This window comes from Citrus sinensis, chromosome 6, assembly GCF_022201045.2.
Source record: "Citrus sinensis cultivar Valencia sweet orange chromosome 6, DVS_A1.0, whole genome shotgun sequence".
Lineage (NCBI taxonomy): Eukaryota > Viridiplantae > Streptophyta > Magnoliopsida > Sapindales > Rutaceae > Citrus > Citrus sinensis.
Genome location: NC_068561.1, coordinates 21,165,001 through 21,190,228, shown reverse-complemented (window position 1 = coordinate 21,190,228; position 25,228 = coordinate 21,165,001). Strand labels below are relative to the sequence as shown.

General features: G+C 35.1%; 3 protein-coding genes and 1 non-coding gene across 5 annotated transcripts in view; all 4 read left to right on the top strand.

The window, feature by feature from the left end:
- The first annotated feature begins 8,318 nt into the window (after window positions 1-8,318).
- Window positions 8,319-25,228, top strand: part of LOC107175322 (putative UPF0481 protein At3g02645) — a 114,647-nt gene continuing 97,737 nt past the window's right edge. Inside the window, exons 1-2 of one of the 2 annotated variants that reach the window (XR_008055796.1) lie at window positions 8,319-8,549; window positions 8,745-9,007. The gene's annotated coding sequence lies outside the window, so the exon portion shown is untranslated. Of the gene's footprint in view, window positions 8,550-8,744; window positions 9,008-25,228 lie in introns of those variants that run through there. The other variant, XM_052443612.1, reaches the window with a different exon arrangement.
- Window positions 10,132-11,038, top strand: LOC127903127 (putative UPF0481 protein At3g02645). The gene is made up of 2 exons (XM_052443801.1): window positions 10,132-10,185; window positions 10,304-11,038. Exons 1-2 carry the CDS (start codon window positions 10,132-10,134, stop codon window positions 11,036-11,038), a joined length of 789 nt encoding a protein of 262 aa, XP_052299761.1.
- On the top strand, window positions 12,511-15,804 carry LOC112498564 (UPF0481 protein At3g47200-like). The gene is made up of 3 exons (XM_025099649.2): window positions 12,511-13,209; window positions 13,697-13,874; window positions 14,189-15,804. The coding sequence occupies exon 3, from the start codon at window positions 14,212-14,214 to the stop codon at window positions 15,523-15,525; it is 1,314 nt and encodes a 437-aa protein (XP_024955417.1). The 5' UTR covers window positions 12,511-13,209; window positions 13,697-13,874; window positions 14,189-14,211; the 3' UTR covers window positions 15,526-15,804.
- On the top strand, window positions 18,671-18,807 carry LOC112498693 (small nucleolar RNA Z247). The gene has a single exon (XR_003066112.1). It is a non-coding gene; the product is annotated as a small nucleolar RNA Z247 (small nucleolar RNA).

Below are 25,228 nucleotides of genomic sequence, written 5' to 3'. Positions count from 1 at the left end.
TTATAGTGATTTGAGAGTTTGGGGTATATTGGGGTTTTGGGAAGTGAGCTAAAATACTACAATACTTGTAACTCTTTTTCACTAGTAAAATATTTCCTTCTGTCTTCGCCCGTGGACGTAGGCTAAAAGCCGAACCACGTAATTTCTGGTGTCCTCTATTGTGCTTATTTTCTTATTTATTTCCAATTTCATTTTAGCTGCGGTCCTGCTTCACCCAACAATTTCCTAACAGTGGTATCAGAGCCAGGTTGTATTTTTGGAGTCAGGAACTGTTCACGTAAGGGGGAACTGTACACGTATACGGCATTATACACGTATACGATACTATTCACGTATACGGTACTATTCACGTATACGATACTATTCACGTATACTGTACTATTCACGTGAAACGGTGGAAGCGATCTAAGAATTTTGCGGTGCAAAGCAGGGAATAGTGGTGTGAGTAAAGTAACTTTCCTGGTGTGCAGTCTCACACATACTCACAACTATTTAAGGTGGTATACTAGCTTGTGTGCAATATTTATCAACAAAATGGCGGCAAAGTATGAAATTGAGAAATTTAACGGAAATAATTTTTCGTTGTGGAAAATGAAGATGAAAGCTGTATTGAGGAAAAATAATTGCTTGGCAGCAATTGGAGAAAGGCCCATGGAGATAACTGATGACAAGTGGAACGAGGTAGACGGCAACGCCATTTCTGATCTATACTTGACACTTGCAGATGGAGTATTATCCAGTGTGGCAGAGAAAAATATGGCGAAGGAAATTTGGGATACTCTCACAAAATTGTATGAGGCCAAGTCACTACACAACAAAATCTTCTTGAAGAGAAAACTCTATACTCTTCGAATGGCGGAATCTACAATGGTGACCGACCACATCAACACATTGAAGACTCTATTTTCACAACTCACAATGTTGGGTCATAATATAGAGGAAAATGAACGTGCAGAACTTCTACTTCAAAGTCTACCAGATTCGTATGATCAACTCATCATCAACCTGACGAACAACAATCCAGTGGAGCGTCTAGTTTTCGACGATGTTGCAGCCTCCGTATTAAATGAGGAGAGCAGGCGGAAAAACAAGAAAAACAGACAAGCAAGTTCGCAGCAAGCAGAAGCGCTATCGGTGACGAGAGGGAAATCAACGGAACGTGGCCCCAATGGGAGTCAAAATCAGGGTAGATCAAAATCCAGAAGTAAGAAGAATGTTAAATGCTACAAATGTGGCAAGAAAGGGCACGTCAAGAAAGAATATTGGAGTAACCAGAAGAGAAAAGAGGGCAAAGAACCTGAGTCATCAAATGCTCAGGGTTGTGTAGCAAGTACCTCAGATGATGGCGAAATTCTTTACAGCGAGGCAACAACTGTTTCAGAAGGCAGAAAATGACTGTCTGATGTCTGGTTGATAGACTCAGGAGCTACCTAGCACATGACCTCTCGGAGAGAATGGTTCCACACATATGAACCTATCTCAGGAGGATCTGTATATATTGGTAACGATCATGCCTTGGAGATCGCTGGTATTGGTACTATCAAAATAAAATTGTTTGATGGTACAATTCGCACAATTGGAGAGGTACGACATGTCAATGGCCTGAAGAAAAATCTATTGTCTTTGGGACAAATGGATAGTCATGGGTACAAAACTCATGTGGAGAATGAAATAATGAAGATCGTTAAAGGCGCGCTTGTATTGATGAATGCAGAAAAGATCGGTGCTAATTTATTCATGCTTAAAGGAGAAACACTACAGGAGGCTGATGCATGTGTCGCGTCAAATGGAGAAGAATCAACGATGATGTGGCATCTCAAACTTGGCCACATGTCAGAACAAGGTTTGAAGATTCTCTCTGAGCGAAAATTGCTTCCAGGGCTCAAATCGGTAAGTTTACCATTTTGCGAGCATTGTGTTACAAGTAAGCAACATAGATTAAAATTCAGTAGATCTATTGCTAGAAGTAAGTGCATTCTAGACTTGATTCATTCTGATGTTTGGGAATCACCGGATATATCTATGGGAGGTGCAAAGTACATAGTGACTTTCATTGATGATTATTCCAGAAGATGTTGGGTGTATCCAATTAAGAAAAAGTCAGATGTATTTCATGTGTTTAAAGAATACAAAGCGCGGGTGGAACTTGAATCTGGTAAAAAGATCAAGTGCTTGAGGACAGATAATGGTGGAGAGTATACAGACGGCGAGTTTCTTGCTTTCTGTAAGCAAGAAGGTATTCAGAGGCAGTTCACGGTAGCATACACTCCTCAACAAAACGGAGTGGTAGAGCGGATGAATAGAACTCTTACAGAAAGAATAAGAGCTATGTTGAGGACTGCTGGTCTACCCAATTCATTCTGCGCATCTACAGCTATTGGGCTGAAGACAGCGATGGAGATGTGGACTGGAAAGCCAGCTGATTATTCCTACCTACATGCATTTGGATGTCCTGTGTACGTGATGTACAATGCCCAAGAAAGAACAAAGCTGGATGCAAAATCTAGAAGATGTATCTTTTTGGGGTATGCTGATGGAGTAAAGGGGTATCGTCTGTGGGACCCCACTGCCCACAAGATCGTCATCAGCAGAGATGTTATTTTTGTAGAAGATCAACTGCAAAGAAAAGATAAGGATGATGACACTACAAAAGAAAAGTCAGAGACTGTGCCAGTATATGTTGAAAATAATCCAGAAAATTCAGATTCTTCTGAAGCAGCATCAGAGCACGAGGAACAAGAACCAGTCGAGTCTGAGGCTCCAGAAGTTCGTCGGTCAACTCGTGAGAGACGACCGCCGACGTGGCACTCGGAGTATGTCACAGAGATCAACGTTGCATACTGTCTTCTAACAGAGGATGGAGAGCCTTCAACTTTCCATGAAGCTTTAGAAAGCTCAGATATTGCTTTGTGGATGACAGCAATGCAGGAAGAAATTGAAACTCTACACAAGAACAAGACATGAGAACTTGTACCACTACCACACGGAAGAAAAGCCATTGGAAACAAATGGGTCTACAAGATCAAACGTGATGGCAATGATCAAGTGGAGCGGTATCGTGCGAGATTGGTGGTGAAAGGATATGCTCAGAAAGAAGGTATTGACTTCAACGAGATATTTTTTCCGGTGGTTCGACTCACAACAGTTAGAGTAGTCTTGGCGATGTGTGCTACATTTGACTTACATCTTGAGCAGTTGGATGTGAAAACTGCATTTCTTCATGGAGAACTTGAAGAAGAAATATATATGCTCCAACCAGAAGGTTTTGTAGAAACAGGAAAGGAAAACTTGGTTTGCAGGTTGAACAAATCTCTATACGGTCTCAAACAGGCGCCGAGGTGTTGGTATAAGAGATTTGATTCCTTCATCATAAGCCTTGGATACAACAGACTCAGTTCAGACCATTGTGCATATTACAAGAGGTTTGAAGATAATGATTTCATTATTTTGCTGTTGTATGTGGATGACATATTGGTAGCAGGTCCCAACAAAGATCGAATCCAAGAATTGAAGGCACAGTTGGCTAGGGAGTTTGAAATGAAGGACTTGGGACCAGCAAACAAGATTCTAGGGATGCAAATTCACCGAGACAAAAATAACAGGAAGATTTGGCTTTCACAGAAGAATTACTTGAAGAAAATCTTGCGGCGCTTCAACATGCAAGATTGTAAGTCAATTTCTACCCCACTTCCTGTTAATTTCAAATTATCCTCAAGTATGTGTCCTAGCAATGAAGCAGAGAGGAATGAGATGTCTCGAGTACCGTATGCATCAGCAGTGGGAAGTTTAATGTTCGCTATGATATGTACAAGACCGGACATTGCACAAGCAGTGGGAGCAGTCAGTCGATACATGGCGAATCCTGGCGGAGAGCATTGGATAGCTGTGAAGATGATTCTGAGATACATCAGAGGAACCTCAGATGTTGCATTATGTTATGGAGGATCAGAGTTTACTGTCAGGGGCTATGTGGATTCAGATTTTGCAGGAGACCTTGATAAAAGGAAATCCACTACTGGTTATATGTTTGCACTTGCGGGAGCAGCTGTAAGCTGGGTTTCGAAACTGCAGACCGTTGTGGCATTATCTACAACAGAAGCAGAATACATGGCAGCTACACAAGCTTGCAAGGAAGCTATTTGGATACAAAGATTATTGGAGGAGCTCGGGCACAAACAATAGAAAATTCCTGTGTTTTGTGACAGTCAGAGTGCCTTGCACATTGCAAGGAATCCAGCCTTTCATTCCAGGACAAAGCACATAGGAGTTCAGTATCACTTCGTTTGAGAAGTAGTGGAAGATGGAAGTGTGGATTTGCAGAAAATCCATACGAAGGAGAACCTAGCAGATGTTTTGACCAAGCCAATAAATGCTGACAAGTTTATCTGGAGTAGATCCTCTTGTGGCCTAGCAGCAACGTAGGCAACATGATTATGGCGAAACAGAAAGGATGGTGTGGAGATTGACTGATTCTCAATCTAATCTCCAAGTGGGAGAAATGTCAAAAAATGGGCTATCTAGATGGTCAACACCATCTTTAGTTGGAAAAGAAAACAAAAGAAGAATGGAGAATGAGGAGTTGTAATCTAGAAGCTGTAAATGTTCAAAGAAGAAGAAAGTTGGTAGCAGCAGCAGCATTTCTTGAAGAAGGAAAGAGAAGAAACTTTGACATTCAATGGCGGTGAGAAAAAAAAAATTTATTTTAATAGCCAATTTTGGCTATAAAAGGGGAGAGCTCCCATTTCTATTTGTGCATCCAAAATTTTGTGAAAGGCATTTTGAGAGAGAGTTTAGAGAGCTTAAAATTATAAGCTCTTGTTATAGTGATTTGAGAGTTTGGGGTGTATTGGGGTTTTGGGAAGTGAGCTAAAATACTACAATACTTGTAACTCCTTTTCACTGGTAAAATATTTCCTTCTGTCTTCGCCCGTGGACGTAGGCTAAAAGCCGAACCACGTAATTTCTGGTGTCCTCTATTGTGCTTATTTTCTTATTTATTTCCAATTTCATTTTAGCTGCGGTCCTGCTTCACCCAACAATTTCCTAACATTCCACTGCGTCAAATCAAATCGAGGAATTTCCACAAACAACTTCCGTGCATCATCTCTAAATCCTTGTTTGCTTTGCACATGACTAGCTATCGATCCCACAACAAAACTCCATGTTTTCAGATGCTACACTCATGTTGGTGCAACTTTGGAGACTTTGCCCATGACTCATGTCTGTGACTGTGAAATTGTAATCCAAGAAGAAGGATTTAGAGATCGTTTTCTTTGGCGCCAACAGAAATAGTTTAGCAGTGGTTTATGGCGCTTTCAAACTTTTAATCGCCACGTCTAAATGTCTAATTTCTACTCCGGTGTAAAGCTCCATTTAGTACAATTTTTTAAGTAAGACTTATTTAAGTAGAGTTTTTATTAATAGAGTTTTTACAAGTAGAGATTTTATCTAAAAAAATTTAGTTGTTTAGTTGTCAATAATAGTTTTTGTTAAAAATTTATGAAATTACTTTAATAGGCAAACTTTTTAAAGTTTTGTTATTAAAATATAAAATAAGATTGTTAATTAAGTAGATAATATTTTAGATATTTTAACATTTAAAAATAATTTTTCAACATCTACTCTTAAAAACTCAAAATTTAAGTTTTTACTAATATAGGTAAAATAACTTATTTAAGTTTCAAAACTCTATTAAAAAAATAATTAAATAATAACAAAAATTATAATAAGAGTTTATGGGATTAAACAAGTGCTTATAGTCATTAAATAAGTCATACCAAACATGTATTAAAAGACTGTACTGTTGTCGTTGGTTTAGAACTTCTAGATGTAATGTCGGACGTGTGCATGATACGCGGATGTTATGTCGTTTTTAATAGACGACTTGTCCTCTTTCACAAAAATAGCAAGAAGTAGTATAACTTCATAGGACAACTTATCCGAAACTGTAATGCGGAGAGGTGTAAGCTTAAAGAACATGAGTTTTTAACAATAATGATCTTGTATAAGCTTCGAACAGGTTCCAATAACCACAATCAGCAAAATATTTCGTGGGTTTAATTACGTCGAGCGGTCAATTACCGCAAGGGCAGGAGTGAAGTTCAATGAAGGAGGATGCTTACTTGCCATAGACAGGATTCGTAAAAAAGCTAATATGGATCCCGTACTGCTTGAAAGTTGTTGAAGCATCAGTTGCGAATTCAAAGTGCTCTATTACAGGACAGCAAGGAATGCTGGATGCGAAACCCGATGGCCTTGGAGCAGTGTCGCTATCCACTGGAACCCTGTGTAAGCAATTATATTCGGCTAATAGATTTGCTTAGAGAGACTGAAGAAGATTTAAATTTAATTTGCCTGTTGAAGCAGCAATTATATCCCACTAAAATGGGCGACGCTGCTAATTAAATGCAAACTTGTTTAACAAACACGGCGAGCACATTTGTTTACGTGCTTCCAGTTACCGAGATATTTTCAAGAGTCTTAGGTCATGTTTGGGAGTAGGACAGTGTGTGGGATTAGACTAATTGTTTGGATAACATATCTAATCCCATGTTTGGCAAACACACTTGGATTGGATTAAGTGGACTAAATTCAAATTTAGTCCTACAATTATAGGATTAGTTATCCTCATTTTTTCATGGGTTTAAGGAGGATTGGACTAAACAATGTTTGTCTTCTTATGATTTATTTTTATTTATTTATTTATGTATTGTTATTATTTATCTATTTATTTTTATTCCTGGTTCCATAAAAATTAAGTAATTTATTTTCAATTGGATTCCCATTCTCCCAACAGCATATTTCCAACCACTCATGCTTAACAATTTCTTTACACTTCTTATATAAGCTCCACATGTCTTCATAATGTACTTTGGGAAAAGTTCGCTTTATTTATCTTCTGCCTTCCTCCCTCTCTACGACATCCATCACGATTAGGTTGTGATCGGAGCTCCACGAAATTAAATTCATGGCTGTCTTCTTTATAAAATAGCTCCTCCATTTAATGTTACACAAAAATCTATCAAGTCTCTCTTTGATAAAGTTTGGCCCGAATCTCCTATTAGACCATGTGAATGGATACCCTGTGCTTCCTAAGTCTATTAAATCACTATCCCTGATAGCTTCCCTGAAATCATTCACCAAATTCGCTCTCCTATTCCACCCCCCCCCCCCCCCCCCCCCCGATTTTTCATTTAAGTCTAGCACCTCATTGAAATCACCAAAACACAAACAAGGCAAAGAGGATAACGCAGCTAACCTTCTTAATAACTCCCACGTATGCCTTTTTTTGATCTGATTCCGAATGGCCATACACGCTCGTACATCTCCAGTAACTGCCATTGTCACTGTGAATGACTGCATCCACATGATGATTACTGTAGGATTTAATTTCCACTGTTATCTCCGAGCCCCACAACAAGGGCAAACCACCTCCCATTCCCTCTATACTGACTGCAAAACAGTTTTGAAATTTTAATCTACTAGCTTTCTCTCGCATTTGCTTCACCGTCATCTTTGTTTCACTAAGAAAACAAATTTTCGGCTTATGCTCCTGCAAAAGATGCTGGGCTTCACGGAATGTTTGGTCCTTCCCACGGCCCCGAACATTCCAGCTTAAAAGTTTCATGGCTGTCGGCGGTGGGTGCGAGATATCTCATTTGCCCCGTCGTGCATCTCCTCCCTAGCTTCCCTCTGCTCATTTTCGAAAGTCAGTTTTGAAGCTATGCTTTTGCTCCCTGGGCATTGAGGTGAGTGATATGCTTTAGATGGGCTAATCATTTCGCATTTCTTTGTTTTTGGGCTTTCCCACTCCATACCACTACACGGTCGTTTCAGTTTGACGAGTCCCTCACTTATCGCCATTGTGGCTTCTTTTCGGGCTTGGCACTTTCACTTCTTTTTCTTCGGCTTTGTTTCCTCCGTTCTCGATCCATTATCTATTTCCCCAACTTCCGATTCAACTTGGGCTAAAATCTCATATGGTTTATGTTGGTGGCCCATACCCATTATAACCCCATTCTCTCCCCACTTGAAATCTCCCGCGTTTTGCTTTGCTGGAGATTTTGCTTTTTCAAGTTTTTCTCCTTGTAGATTTGTTTCCCTCCCTTCTCCCTTCCCGCCCTTAGTTCCCGCTCTGGTGACCACAACCCGAGGGACTGTTCCATCCGCAGCTACTTTTTTGTGTTCATTGCCTTTTGCCACTGGCCCTCTATAGCCCGACACCTCTTGCATTAATTGCTCCTCACCTGACCCATTGCTCCCCTCGGGTTGTCGTTAATTGTGGGATGAAGACTTAATTTTCTTAACTAATATAGTCCATGATTTGGAATCTTTTACAGCTGTTAACATTGCATTGACTCTTCACTAATTGCCGTTGACTGCGATGTATTACATATAGGCTTCGCCTATAAGTAGCGCAACTGCAAGAGAAGAGACATCGTCAAAACACAAAAGAGAGAAGTGAAATAATTAAATAACATCGATATGTAAGTCCGGTGCTCTCAACCGCATCAGTATTTGCTTCCGACTCCGTCCAGCAGATTATTCAGGTAGCCTCCTGGTGTTCAAATTTCAATCACTGCAAATTTGTAATTAACTGCTTGCACATGTTTTTCGTATTGAGTCGTAATTCTAGAATTGTTTATGGAAGCGTACTCACATGGTTTATCAATGTTAAGTTTAGTGGCAGTATGCAATGTTTTCTGTTGAGGGTTGATTCCATCTGTTTGTTACTACTTACATAGGACTTGAAACAACTTTTCAAAATGGAAAGGGAAAACTCAACATTTGGTTTCATCGAAGAACTCAAGGAGCCGCTAATTGGCAAGGAGGAAAACTTGGAGCCGCTAGGTAGATCATCTGAGGATTCCAGTAGCGGATGGGTTTCTCAAGTTATCCGTGCTCCCACTCGTATGGTAATTTCACTCAGCCTACATATATATATATATATATCACTCCTGAGATACAAAATCACGAACAATATATGCGCAATTGTAATGAAGAGACGTCGAAGCTCCAAAAACTTTAGTTTATAATATGATGCTGTCTTTGTCATTGAACTCTTTATCAATACAATTTTGATTGTAAAAGTATTTTAGCTTCTTAGCTCTCAAAAAAATGAGAAGCAATATTCATATTTTTTAGTATAAATATATATGTATAATCAATACACTTTCAAAATTTGGTATCCCCTAAATTTTAACAACTCAATAATATTATTATTTTTACTAAATAAAATTTTTAAAATATCATGACATTATTTTCACATCTTGTAACAACTAAAATAAAATGAAATACTATTATTTCTTCTAAAAATGCTTAAAGCATTATTTTAACAAAAAGTTACTACTATCCATCTTAAACCAAGCCTTCCATAACTCCATTAATTTTTTTTAAAATCAAATTAACTATAAATATCATCTTGGGTCTTTCAATGATTTTGTCTGGTGGCATAAGACACCTATTTCTATAAGGAATTATTTGCTTGCGGACCCTTGGGTCTTCCAAACTATCAATTTATGTAAACGATCTTGTAATTCTTTGCTCTCTCTCTCAAATAAATTTTAGTATCATTCATATAAAAACATATACATACACACCAGCTTTAATTTTAGCTTTAATCTCCCGAATTATTTTTATTATAAATAACCGATGTTAAATTTGTTATATTTAGGACTTTGAGACAGAAAAGAACAAGTCAATATCAATTGATTTGGTTGGAGAACGAAAAGAGTTGATAATTCACGTCGGTGAGAACTTAGAGCCCCAAGCAGAGTGTTGCATTTATAGGGTCCCTAGAGCTCTCCGCAAAAAGAATAAAGAAGCCTACACTCCACTGGTAATACCAATAGGTCCACTGCATCATGGTAAAGACGAATTTGCTGATATGGAGAAGCAGAAAATAAGATATATAATAGAATTTGATTAAAGAATTAGACCGGAGAAATGGCAACAACTTGCAAACTTCATAGAGGAAAACGAAAAAAGAATCCGTAATAGTTATGAAGAAAACTCTAAGCTCGAAAAACCTGAGTTCATAACCATGATTCTATATGATGCTGTGTTTATCATTGAACTCTTCTTTAAATGTTCTGATGAAGAGAGAAGTTATGATTTTCTATTAGATAGAACATGCCTGAAAAACGCTGTCTGGTTGGACTTGCAATTACTCGAAAACCAGCTTCCGTTCTTCGTCCTTGATGGATTACATAAATTAGCGCCCCCCCCCCCCCCCCATCTTGACCCCAAAAACGACGATCGTTCCTTCATTTCACTTTCTCGTAAGTTCTTTGGACATTGTAAGGTCGGTGAAGAAATAAATGTCAAAGCGGAAGGTATATTACACTTCACTCATTTGAGCAGATATTTTAAGACGAGGAAGTACCCAAAAAAGTCCCCAGTACCGGAAGAAGAGAAGAGAGATTTACCTTGTGCAGCCAAACTGCAAGGGTCAGCAGTGCAGAGAGATTTAGCTTCTGCAGCCAAACTGCAAGGGTCAGGAGTGCAGTTTAAGGGTATTATTGAAGAAGCAAGCTTGCTTGACATAAACTTTAAAGAGAGAAAATGGTTAGGGATCCCGTGCTTGAAAGTAGCTGAGCTGCAAATTCCACGCATTGAAGTAGATGACTGCACGGAAAGCTTGATGCGAAACTTGATGGCCTTGGATCAGTGTCACTATCCACGGGAAACAATTGTATGCAATTACGTTGATTTTATGGATATGCTTATCGACACAGATGAAGATGTAAATAAGCTTGCTGAAGCGAGAATTATATCCAATTCTCTGGGCGAAAGTGCTAGAATAGCGAAGATGTTTAATGACCTTTGCCTAGAAATTAGTGCAAGTGACTCCGGTTACGCTGGAAATATCAGGGGTCTGAAACGTCACTATGACAACTCTTGGAACCACGCAAAGGCAACCCTTAAAAGGACTTACTTCAGCAATCTTTGGAAAGGAACTGGGACTGTTGCTGCGCTTCTGCTGCTTGTTTTCAATCTTATACAAGCCATATGGTCGATCATATCTGCATTTGCGTGATTTCCAATTTGTATAATTAGAAGGTGTGCTTTTTAATACTAGTATGTACTTTTGCTTCCACGCTTGAACTACTTGGTCTTGTAATACTATAAATAAGGTTATGTATTTTCCGGGAAATACGTTCAACCATTTCCACTTGCAGGGTCTTTTCTGGCATTTGAATTTGAACTCAAAACGAAATCACTTTGATTTCCGGAAATAAGCATTGTTATTGTTTTTATTTTTTTTATCACATCTTTTTGGAAAACAAAATGTCGTGTGAAGTGAAATTATTGAAAATTAGTGCTTTTTAAGAAAACGATCGATATCCATAAAAATAACTAATAAAAATTATTCTATAATTAAATTATATTTAAATTTTTATTAACATAATTTTATTTTATTAGTAATTTAATTTAATATGTTTCTAAATAAATTATAATATAATTAATTAATTTCTTAATTATATATAATAATTTAAAAATTTTATTTAAAAAACCGAAAAGGAAACGGAGCTGCTACCTCAACCATCAGAGCTGTTGACCATTGTTGTACCATCTCATTTCAACTTGTAAATTATATGAAAATGATTAGAAATTGATGATCTCTAGATCAGAGCAACTTATTTGAGCGAAGTATTTGATATTTTTTTCGAATTTGTGAAAGTTAAAAAATTTTCAAACTTCTCTTTTTAACCGATTTGAACAAAATATGTCCATTTTTTTTTATCTCTATGACTACATAATGACATCACTCGATGGTCAATGAGTTTAATGGTATAAGTAGTGACATTTGATGTTCTAGTGTTGGCGGTAGAATTCTTATAAGAGCATATTTAAAAGACTCTTTAAATTTCAATTTGTTTGCTGATGTGACAAATAAATATATAGAAAAATACAATCCCCTCCAAAAGACTCATCAAATAAGAATAAGTTAATATTATTTTAATCAAATTTTTCCCATTATCAAATTGAATTGCCATTATGTTTTTTAAAGGAAATATAAATAATAATTATTCTAGTCTTATCTTTTCAATAAATAATAATAAAATATTAATAGAAGAGGGAGAAACTCACTTAACAATATTGAAAAGTGAGAAACAAATCTTATTTGAAGAATCTAAATTAACGTGTCTTTTGGAGTGTTTAACATTTCAAATAAGAAGTATAATTTTATTTGAAGAGTCTTTTGGAGATTCTCTAACTATTAAATTTTTATTTTTATTTTTTCAAATTAATTAAGTAAATAAAGTGGTTTTATTAAATTGTTTAAATCATTACTTTAACTTCTATTAATATAAAATTAATTATCTACAGCATTGAATTGATGAAATAAAATCACAAATAACAATTATTTGATAACATTAAAGAAGTTAATGAGAGATTAAAGGGGTAATTTTGAAATTTTTGGTTTTCAATAGAAGAGTAATTTGAAGTCATCACCTTTTGGTTTGAAATCTAGATTCTACATTAGGGTAGATATTAAATTCTAATGAAAATTAATTTTTTATATATTATGACCAACCAAATAATAGAAATGAGAAAGGAATTCAAATTATTTTTTTTCTCCCCTTTCTTCTTCTTCTAACTAAAAACCACCTAAGGGTCATTCTCCCTAAACACGCCAATGGTAGATGAATAACCATCGTTAAATAATGCTTTAACTTTCAATATTTACCATTTAATTGCTTGAAATCAGTAACTTAAAATTTATGTTAAAATTTTAAGTTAAATATTCTAGTAAATCTTTAAATTGATTTTATCCATTTTTCCATTAACAGTGCCCCCACCGCCCCCTCCCGCCAACCTTATGTTCTCAGTTCTGTAGTCTGAAACCCTAGCAATAGAATACATCGTAGTTGTTGACCAGTCATCGCCATTCCATCGTCGATGAAAGGAGGAAACAATGTTTGATGTGATGCAGGAAAATTGGATGCATTTGAGAGATTATGGCCCTACCAATTAAGTAAGAATGGCTCCTAACTAGAAATTGGATTCTTATTTTTTCAGACTCCATTTTTATTACGACGATTAATTTGACAAACTATGGCATGGGGACGCCTAGCGTGGTTGATATTTCTGGACCTAATGTGGCTCGCGTAGTGGTCTTCACCATCCATGGACCGTGGTGATTCAAGTGGGTTAGAAAATAATGAAAGAGGAAGAGAACAGAAAGAAAGCAAGAGAGGAGAGGTAAAAAAAAAAAAAAATCGAAGTTTAAAGTATTTTTAATTTTTTTTAAAAGTATTTTTAATTCAGTTTATGTTGACTACTTGGTGCTAAATGTGACAAAAGTTTTTCTTTTATTGAAAGCATTTGATTAAGATTTGGAAAGACAGAATAGCCCTTAAATTTTTTATTTTGCCGTTAATATTTTAACGTTAAAAATTTGACAAACGGGGAAATTATATATATATATATAGCTCATTGACATTAGCATTCATTTGTCTTTGTTTAATCTTTCAAAATTCCTTAATCTTTGTTTAATCACTCAAATTGTCTTTGTTAGCATATATACAAATAACCACTTCATTGATATTGACATTTATTAGTCTTTGTTTAATGATTCAAATTGTCTTTGTTAATGTATATGACCACTTGATTGAGATTGGCATTGGCTAGTCTTTGTTTAATCATTCAAATTGCCATTGTTAATCGAGAAATGTACATCGAAAAGCAGAAGAGAAAGTAAACTATCATGCACTATAAATACATTAGTGGGATGAAGCGAAGGAGATGCATCATCGTAAGCGTGAAGACATACTGTCTATTCGAGTGAGAAGGAAGATCTGTGACGTCGGTTCTGCAGCACTCCACAACCTTATCACTATTTTCTATCGGTCGACCAACATATTCAGGTTCGCTCCACATGTACTTGTATCATTTTATTGAATTTGTTTATCTATGCACTATCTTTCTATCATTTTACTCCCCACTCACTCTCTCATTTTATTTAATTTGTTAATTAACTATGTACTCCGCCTCTCTCTGTTTATATTCCCGAATTGTAAAAGTTTGTTTCACAAAGCTGTAGAAAACTTTTAACATTGAAAAATCGTTATCATTTCATGACATTATAATATTTATTTACAACGTTCTGCCCCAGAAAATGATCTATATATTTATTCAATTATATGATTAGTGATCTTTCTTTTTCTTTGTTATCGTTTAGGAGTTCGGACTTGGAACTTGGAGATGCCAAAGAATTCATCAATAAATATCGGTTCCATTGAAGAGCGCAAAGAGTTGCTGATTGACATTGAGGAGAACTTGGAGCCTCAGGCAGAGTGTTGTATTTACAGGGTTTCTAACGAGATCCGCAAAGTAAACGAAGAAGCCTACACTCCTAAGATGATTTCAATAGGCCCTCTTCATCATGGGAAAGCAGAGTTAGCAGGCATGGAAAAGCAGAAAATAAGATACAAAAGAGAATTCGCCAAACGAATCAGAAAGGAGACATGGGATGAAATTGTAGACTTCCTTGAAAAACACGAACAAAGGATCCGCAACTGTTATGACGAAACCTGTAAGCTTCGAACACTTGAGTTTATAACAATGATTCTATATGATGCTGTCTTTATCATTGAGTTCTTTTTGAGAGTTTACTATCGCGATGTATGTGATTTTTTGGTGGAGAAAACAAATGTAAGAAGTAATGTTTGGTTGGACTTACAATTACTCGAAAATCAGCTTCCATACTTTGTCCTTGAGGATCTATATACGATAGCTTTCCCCAACCTTAACTCCAGATCTAACGGAGAAGACTATCCTGCTTCCTTCCTTTTACTTTCTTATTCATTCATCAATGACGGGGAGCTAAGTGGAGTGCCTAACAAGGCGGATTTCAAACATTTCACTGATTTAAGAAGATATATCATGACAAAGAATTATCGGGCAGGATCAGAGCAATCAAGAGGATTTATTAAAGATCTACCTTGCGCACTCAAATTGCACGAGTCAGGAGTGAAGTTTAAGCGTAAGGAAGGAGATCAATGCTTCCTTGACCTAGGTATTGAAAAAAAGAAGTACTGTGCATTAATCGGAATCCCATGGCTTGAACCAGAACAACATGAGCTGCAAATTCCACGCTTTGAAGTATTCGACGAGACTGAGGCTTTGATTCGAAACGTGATGGCCTTGGAGCAGTGTCACTATCCTTTTGAAACCCATGTGTGCAGTTATTTTGAATTTATGGATTCTCTCGTCGACACTGAGCAAGATGTAGATTTGCTCGTGGATGCAGGAGTTATATCCAACAATTTGGGCGACAGTGCTAGAGCGGTGAAAATGTTTAATAGCCTTTGCTCACAAATCTATTTTAATGATTCCGATTACTACAGCATTGTTAAGGATCTGAAAGCACACTATGACAATCCTTGGAACCATACTAAAGCCACCTTGAAAAGAGTTTATTTCAGCAACCTTTGGAGAGGCACCGGAACTGTTGCTGCAATTGTGCTCCTATTGCTCACTCTGATACAGACCATATGTTCTATCTTACAAGTCTGATTTTTAGTAATTAACCTGTATCGGAAGCTATGATTATGTCCTTGTCAAAAAGGATCTAAGACTTTTGCAGTAAATTTTTAAGTTTTTATCATGTTAGGTATGACAATTGTTAGTGGAATGTGTTGGATGTTTTTAAGTGGATTAAGTTAGTTTTATGTTTTATTAGTGAGACAAATGTAAGTCTAAGATATAATTAGATTTATTTATTTGTGTGGTGTGGATTTACCATGTATTAGTATAAATAGAGGAGGGGTGAACACACCTCTTCACACCTCTTCTCTTCTTTCCCCCCAAATTCTTCTTCTCATTTCTCTTTATAATATATTTTCAATAAATAAAATTAGTTTTATTTTAATTTTCAAATTCCATTTTTAATTATGTGTTTTTCAATTTTAATAATTTCCTTTATTTAAAAAATGTTTAGCTAAATAGTCATAGTTAGGGGAAGGTGAAACTCTTAAGAAATAAATATGATTTAATCAAATTTTATTTTTAATTTTATAAATTAAATTATTTTCTATTTAATTTTATACATATTTATATTTTGAAATTTTGATTTATTGTAGACAACTAAGGGAGTTTGGCACAATAAATTCTTAATATCTTAATATAAGGTATGGTAAAATGGTATTTTGACTTATTGTAGACAAATTAAATTTTGGCACAATAAATACTTAATCCATCATAAAATTAAAGGGAAAATAATAATAATTTATATAATTAATCTTTTGGGCAATAAATCTAAAAAAAATAGCAAAAAGAATTTATTAAGTTTTATTTACTACTAATAATGGATCCACAGCCCTAATTAATTCAATTTCATAGTTTTATTTAAATTAAGTTGTTTATATTTAAATTTTATTTTTAATTTTTAGATAAAATAAAATAAACAAATTAAATCTTTTCTCTGTGGATCGACTTCGGATTCACCGAGTTATAATACAACAAGACACTCTTATACTTCGGAATTAGAAATCACTCTTAAGTCGTGTCAGGACGTTTATAAGAGGTGATTCACACCTTAATTTATAAGACGCATTTTGGGATGTATGGGCGCCCTAGGAACAAAACCGTGTATGTCTTGTTAAGGCCCAAAGCGGGCAATATCTTGTAGAGTTTGGGTTGGGTCATGACATGTGATATCGGAGCGGCTCTACGTGTCCTATTGAGCGATGATAGGGCAACCTCAGCGAGGATGCTGAGTCTCTAAGGGGGGTGTATGTAACACCCTTGGTGAATCCCACATCGACAAAGCACAGGAGATGCTGGGTTTATAAGAGGTGATCCACACCTTAATTGACAAGAAGCGTTTTGAGGTGTATAGGCGCCTAGGAATAAAACTGTGCATGTCTTGTTAAGGCTTAAAGCGGATAATATCTTGCCCAAGTCTGAGTTGGGTCATGACATATATAATCTAATTTTATTGAGATCGAGATCCTCAATTTTGGCTTTATTGAGGTGTAAGGTTAATAAATTATTTGATCGATCTTATTGAGATCGATGTTGCCAATTTTAGCCTTATTGAGGTCTAATTTCTATTAATTATTTGGTCCACTTTCATTGGGATTTAGATCAACTATTTAGCCTGATTGAGGTCCAATATCAATTCCTTACTTGACCTGATCTTATTGAGATCGAGGTCCAGAAATTTGGCTTTATTGAGGTTCAATATCAATTCATTACTTAATTATATGATCTTATTGAGATTGAGCTTACTAATTTTGGCCTTATTGAGGCCCAACCTCAATTTATTTTTTAATCGGCATCTACATGTATAATTCTACATTTTGGATATACATCTACATGTTTAGTTCTAGTGTTTCATTTCGATATCTGCATGTTTAGTTCTACAGTTTCAAATCGACATCAACATGTTTAATTCTACATTTTGAGATTGACCACATGTCGAATTTTACATATTGAGGTCAACGGTTACATATTCAATTCAATAATTACATATGTAATTCTACAATTTAAGATTGACATCTACAAATTTACATATAAGAATTCGAGATCGACATCTACATATTTGATTCTACATTTTGAAATTTACATCTAAAAATTTGATTCTACAATTGAGTTTGACATTTTGACATTTAATTTAGCATTCGAGATCAAAATTTATGTTCAATAGAAGCAAATTTTAGTCTTACGAATAGAATAATTGAAGTTAACAATACAAAAAACTAAGGAGGTTTTGTTTATTCTTTTCTCTTTATAAGTCCAACTTTAATCATATCTTCTCGATATTGAAAAATAGGCAACTGGTTTTAGTTCAAATATTCTTTATATTATGTTAAGGAAGCTCACACTTGTAGTGTAGCCAACAAAGCAGATGATGATAGCAGCAGGATCAATCAGTTATGCATTGATGATGTGGCATACCACGTCATGACTGGTGATTATGAAATTATGTGTACACGTGATTGATTAGTTAAAGCTGTTATATTCAGCTGTTGAGCTTAACTTCAGTACTTGTATATAAGGAATAATTGAACACACATTACGCGTGTATTTGATTAATAAAAGCATAAGAAGTTTTCTCAGATCTATTTTTATTTTCTCTTATTTTCTAAGTAACCAAACATCATTTTCATTCTTCAACTTGGTATCAAAGCCACATCTAGTAATGGCATCAGTAAATCTTGTTTCATCTTCTGCTCCAGTTCTTAACACAACTGTTAACTCAGCAATTTCTTCATTTACGTTCAACACTCCAGTTAAGCTTGATCAATCCAACTTTCTGATATGGAGATCTCAAGTTTTGGCTTCAATTCGAGGTAACAGACTTGAGAAGTTCATAGATGATTCAGCAACACCACCTCCCTCTCACATAGCTCAAAGGATTGGTGATGATATCAGATCTGTGGAGAATCCAGAATCTGTAATTTGAAGATCACAAGATCAAGTACTTCTTGGATGGCTACTCTCATCAATGAGTGAAGGTATTATTAGCTTAGTGTTTAATCTGGAAACTTCTGTTGAGGTGTGGAAGGCAATTGAAACACAATTTGGATCACAATCTAAATCTAGACTTTTACATTTGAGATACATGATGAACTCAACTAGGAAAGATGATTTGAAAATCAATGATTATTTCATTAAAATGAAGTCTATAGCTGATAACATGGCTGCAGCAGGAAGTGCTTTAAACAATGATGATTTAATTCTGCATATACTCTCTGGTTTGGGACCAGAATATAATTCTGTAGCCACTTATATCACTGGACAAGTAGGTGTTGGAAAGATGAATGTTAATGAGGCTTATGCCATGCTTTTAACTCAAGAAGCAAGGATTGAGCAACAAGCTCAAATGCTTGCTAGTGCAGATGTGAAACAGAATTTTGAAGCCAATCTTGTTCTGAATAGGGGATTTAAGAAAGGAAATATGTCTGGTGGTAGAAACTTTAGTGGTTATGGATACAATACTGGAAATAATGGAAGTTTTGGAACTAATCACTACAAAGGAAGCTATGGAGGCGCTGGATATGGATCTGCTGGTAATGGGGATCCTCAATACAAAGCTTATCAAAGTGATAATCAAAGAGGTGCTGGAGGCAATTGGAATCCAAATGCTGGTAATGGAGGCTATAATAATGGTAGATCATCTGGGCAGATTAAGCCTCAGTGGAATAATTCTAAGCCAACTTGTCAAATATGTCTCAAGACTGGACACACTGCAAACATCTGCTGGAAACTTACAGAGTTTATTAATTCTGGAGCATACAGACCACCACCAAACAGGAATCCAAAAGCTGCATATTTAGCTAACATGGAGGGACCTTCTGATGCAAACTGGTACCTGGACAGTGGAGCTACACATCACCTGACAAATGACATGAACAACATGCATGTTTCTGAAAGCTTCACAGGTATCTCTAAGCTCATTGTTGGTAATGGTGCTGGTTTAGACATAACTCACTTAGGCAGTGCAGTTCTGAAAATGCATGAAAATGAAGATAATGCCTTATCAATACTTAAGCTAAATGACATACTCCTTGTACCACAAATCACCAAAAACCTTATTAGTATTTCCAGGCTGACCAAAGATAATAATATAGTGGTTGAATTCACTGACAAATTTTGTTTTGTGAAGGACAAGATGAAGAATGTGGTAATATTGCAGGGCAAGGCTGAAAAGAGTCTCTACAGATTGCTATTGGTGTCTTCAAATAAAACTTTTATCACACCATCTGGTCAGAGTTACAGTGCTAATGTTGAGTCAACCGAGCCATTAACTCATCTGTCAATGTTTTCAAGTGTTAGTTCTGATTTCAAAAATAAAACAAACTGCTTACATACTTCAGCAGTTCCCTGTATAAACTCTGAGTGTTTGTTAAGCACCTCTGTATTTCATCAAAGGTTAGGTCACCCATCCTCTCATGTCTTAAATCATGTAATCAAAACATGTTCATTTGTTAAGACTATCAATGGAAACAGAACCTTTGACTCTTGTGATGCTTGTAAGATGGGAAAGATGCACAGATTACATTTTTCTGTCACTGAAACAAAAACAAAGTTTCCATTAGAAATATTACACACTGATTTATGGGGTCCATCTCCTGTGATCTCTCCTCAAGGATATAGATATTATGTAAGTTTTGTTGATGATTGCACCAGGTTCACTTGGATATTTCCATTAAAAACAAAAGATGAAACTCTTCCTGTCTTTAAAATCTTCAAAACTCAAATCGAAAAACAATTTAGCAGACCCATTAAATGTCTTCAATCTGATTGGGGGGGAGAGTTCAGATCCTTTGTAAACTATCTTCTTGCTGAGGGAATCCAATTCAGACACTTATGTCCCTATACTCACAATCAAAATGGTTTAGTGGAAAGAAAACACAGACACATCACTGAACTTGGGTTAACCTTACTTGCACAAGCTGCCATGCCTCTTAAATTCTGGTGGGATTCTTTTCACACAGCAACCTATATTATAAACAGATTACCCACTCCTGTATTGAGCATAAAATCTCCCTATGAATCTCTATTTCAACTTTCACCAGATTACAAGTTTCTAAGAGTCTTTGGGTGCTCATGTTTCCTTTTCCTTAGAGAGTATAATAAACACAAGTTTCAGTTTCATACATCCAAATGTGTCTTTCTAGGATATAGCCCTTTACACAAAGGCTACAAATGCTTACACCCTTCTGGTAGAACTTATATAGCTAGTCATGTTTTGTTTGATGAATCTTCCTTTCCATATTCATCACTTTTTCATGTTTCTTCTTCTGGAAATCAATCTTCAGATTTTCAGTATAATCTTCTCAAACATTTTTCAGTTCCAGTTTCCAATAGCAATCAAGATACTCTTGAAGCCAATGCAGCTGGTAATGACCATCATTCTCCTCTGTATTTTTCTCATAACACACCAGTAAACATCCTTCCCACTACCTCACTCACACAACCAGCTTCTGATTCAAACTCTTCCATACAGCCAAATAATCACCTTCCTCAGTTAAATCAGCAAAATCCATCTTCCTCATCAGTTCCACCACAACAGTTATCACCACCAACACAAGTCCAACCACTTATAGCTACACATAATATGATCACCAGAGCTAAAGCTGGAATCTTCAAGCCAAAAGCTTTCATTGCCAACTATAACAGTCTGGAACCATCCACCACCTCTGAGGCATTATCTGATCCTAAGTGGAAGGTAGTTATGCAGGAAGAATATGATGCCCTCATGAAGAACAATACACTGGAGCTTATTGCATATATCTTGGTAACAACCTAATCTCTTGGTCATCTAAAAAGCAACCTATTGTTGCTAAATCCAGCACAGAGAGCGAATACAGAGCTCTATCTTCAGCAAGCTCAGAATTGTCATGGCTGCAATCTTTATTCTCTGAGCTTAAGATTGTGAAGTTACCTCCTCCAGTTCTTTGGTGTGACAACCAAAGTGCTGGTGCCTTAGCTAGGAATCCTGTTTTCCACTCTAAGTCAAAGCACATTGAATTAGATGTTCACTACATCCAAGACAAAGTGCTTAAAAAGGAGCTGGAAATTAGATATATTCCCACAAAAGAGCAAGTTGCTGATGTGTTTACTAAACCTCTGTCATTTCCTAAATTCAGTTACTTTCGCTCCAAGCTCAATGTTATTAACAGACCATTGAGCTTAAGGGGGGATGTTAAGGAAGCTCACACTTGTAGTGTAGCCAACAAAGCAGAGGATGATAGCAGCATGATCAATCAGTTATGCATTGATGATGTAGCATACCACGTCATGACTGGTGATTATGAAATTATGTGTACACGTGATTGATTAGTTAAAGCTGGTATATTCAGCTGTTGAGCTTAACTTCAGTACTTGTATATAAGGAATAATTGAACACACATTACGCGTGTATTTGATTAATAAAAGCATAAGAAGTTTTCTCAGATCTGTTTTCATTTTCTCTTATTTTCTAAGTAACCAAACATCATTTTCATTCTTCAACTTATTACTATTATTATTCTTAAGTTTCCAAGACCTATCACACATTCTCAATCCTGGAAGTTAGGGGACTTACATTAGGAATCAGTTATTTTGTAAACAGGCTACCAAAGTTAGGAAGATGAGCGACTTCTAAGGAGAATAAAACAGTTTGCTTCCTAAAGGGTATTTAAGCAAACAATGGACCTCAAGAGAAAGGGGGCAATATAAAGTAAAAAAAAAAATAATAAATAAATAAAAGAAAGAGAGCAACCTTGTTTTAATCTTTTCTACAATAACTTGATAGCACTATGCATTATATGTTTTAAAAATAATTTTTTTGCGTGATTTCTTTAGAAATTAAATATCCCTTTATATTAATGATCTGACTTTAACATCAAAGGATTCTTGGCAGAACCCCACCGCGACGAGCCATAACTGTTTTTTGTGAATGGTAGGTTGAGATATTCATATTCAACTCGATGTCTAAGTTTAATTCATGTTGTTTTTCTCACCAAAACAAATTTAGCTATTGAGCTCATTTTTCAACATCAATAGATTCCATTGCATTTTGGTAAATTTCTGTATTGATTTTTGTTCATGATTTACAATTTTAGGCTAAATTTGAAATTGACTTTGGAACTTTAGGTTGCAACCCAAACTAAATTTGCAACCTAAACTGAATATGCAATCCAATCTTAAATGCTAACTCGAATTAACAACCCAAATCCAATCGAAACTTAAACTTGATTCAATCTGATCTTTATAAAATTTTGTTTGATTTTTGTTTACTATTCTAACCCGTACGGGATGAATTCTCCAAATCGAATGGACGATAACTTAAATCAAAATCTCAACAACCTGAATCGATATCCAATTTATCCCACCAACAGATGGATTTGTTTAAAAGAACCAAATACAAGTAATTGTCATTTTTGGCCCGTATCAATATTTATCCCCTATAATTTCTGTAACCATACCCCACTTTATAAATATGGTAACAAGAGAAATTAAGTCTGGTGTTTTTCTATAATTTGAAATAAGTCTTCAAAAAGATTTTTGTTACCTAGGTTCATTGAACAAATTTGACTATTCATTAACTTAACAAATGCTTAATTTTTTATTCTTATAATATAAAATGACCAAATTATTCAAAAAAAATTACAATTCTTGAACCTATCAAAAAATTTGTAACAATCTCATTTAACTCGAAAAAAAAAAGTTTTGTATCATCTTTCTTTAAAGATTATTTTTTTATTTATGTAATTTTGTTTAAGTTTTAGGGAAAATATATAACACTTACATTTCTAAAATTTGAGAAAATAGTCATGTAAACCCTCAAATTTGCAATAAGGAATACTAAAACTTCCTTTTGACTATAATATTCTTTGTAAATAATAACTTGGAGTCTGGACCGAGTGCTGTATTTACAAGGTTCCGAAAGCTATCCGCAACCCAAATGAAGAAGCTTACACTCCTCAGGTAATTTCTATAGGCCCTCTTCATCAAGGTAATAAGGAATTAGATACAGAAGCAAAAAATTAGATACAGAAGAGAATTTAGTGAACAATTCTCTCCAGAGATATGGCAGGAAATGGTAGGCTTCTTACAGAATCACGAGCAACATATTCGCCATTGTTATTAAGAATGCCTAATTTTAAAAAACTTGAGTTTATAACAACGATTCTGTATGATGCTGTCTTTATCATCGAGCTCTTTTTGAGAAGCTTCATTAGGTGAAGACTAAATTGGCTAGATTACAAAGGCACATCAGAAAAGCTCCATAGGAAAGGGCTAAATAGGCAATCAAAAAATATTTCAAGGTTCGACTTACTCCTAACTTACAGTGCACACACCGTCCACTAGAAAAATCCTTTTAACTGGAAGGTGAAAAAACGAGTTCACAAGTTCAAGGTAGATAGATATACCTAGCCATCGTTTCCAGGTTTGTGTCTATTGTTTCCCACATATCATTTTTTTTTTCCCTTTGATATTGATAATACAATCAGACAACGTTTTGATATTACATCAGATACAATTACAATCACACAAACGCACTTACTGGGATTGTAACTGGCTTCATTCATCGTACTTGGACTACAATTGCACGGACTAGGACTACAACTAGCTCCACTCAACATAGTAGGACCTCTCACATTTGTGAGAGTAAGTGATCTACCACTCGGCCAAATTCACCACACGTATCATTTTAGATTATTTTATCAAAAATGATACATAAATAAAATAAGTCTATACGATTTAATAAAAATTATGACACGTATATTATTATTTTAGTGACTACCATATAGGTCTACAAATATAATGCAAATGTTGCTATGTCTTTTCTTTGTTTAATTGCTAAAATGGGCCGCTATGCCTAATCGATTTGTATTCTTCAACGTGACATTTGAGAAAATTCTTCCTCAATAAGAATCATAGTCCTATTATGCAGATCCCACTTACCTACTATAAGAATACGGGAATCGGCTAAGTTTGATTATATTTATCTCCAACTTGGTGACAACAAAACTGAAACGTTGGATCCGTGTCCTTATATGAACGGTCAAGATTTTGAAGACCAATGATAGCTGGCTGGGTAACAGAATAGCGATTAATGCTGGACAAACGTGATTGCGATATTGCGATGGCGTCGTTTTATAAAATAATAAATTAACAGCTAAACTCTTTAGGGTGCGTTTGGTAATATTACAATATATTATATTGTATTAAAATATTTATTCTTATACTAACCCACATTTGACTTACACTACGTTTAAAAGGTGGCTAATATAATGAAAGAAATATAAAATAATCTCATAGGGAGGTAGAATTTAGACTGTGCTGCATTAAATTAGTCTTCATATTTTAATTTTAATTATTTTACCTTTATTATTCAATATTTTATAATAAAATTCAATTTACTAAATATTAATTTATATTTATATTTAAATAGTAATATAAAATATTATAATTAATGAACCTAAATATTTAATAAATAAATGATAATATTTTTTTTACTTTTATTGCATAAAATCATTTTAGTTATTATACTTCAAATATGTAAAAAGTATTTTATTTATTTAATAATTTATTATTTACTAAAATACTAAATTGAAAATTAATTTAAATTCAACAATCATATTTGATATTAATAAATAAATATTATATTTTTATTTATTATAAAATATTAAAGTCATTTTTTGAAGTTAATAGAACAAAAAAAATTATAATCAAAAGAGATTTTGATGTCACTTATTAAAAATTTAAGTATCTACATGAT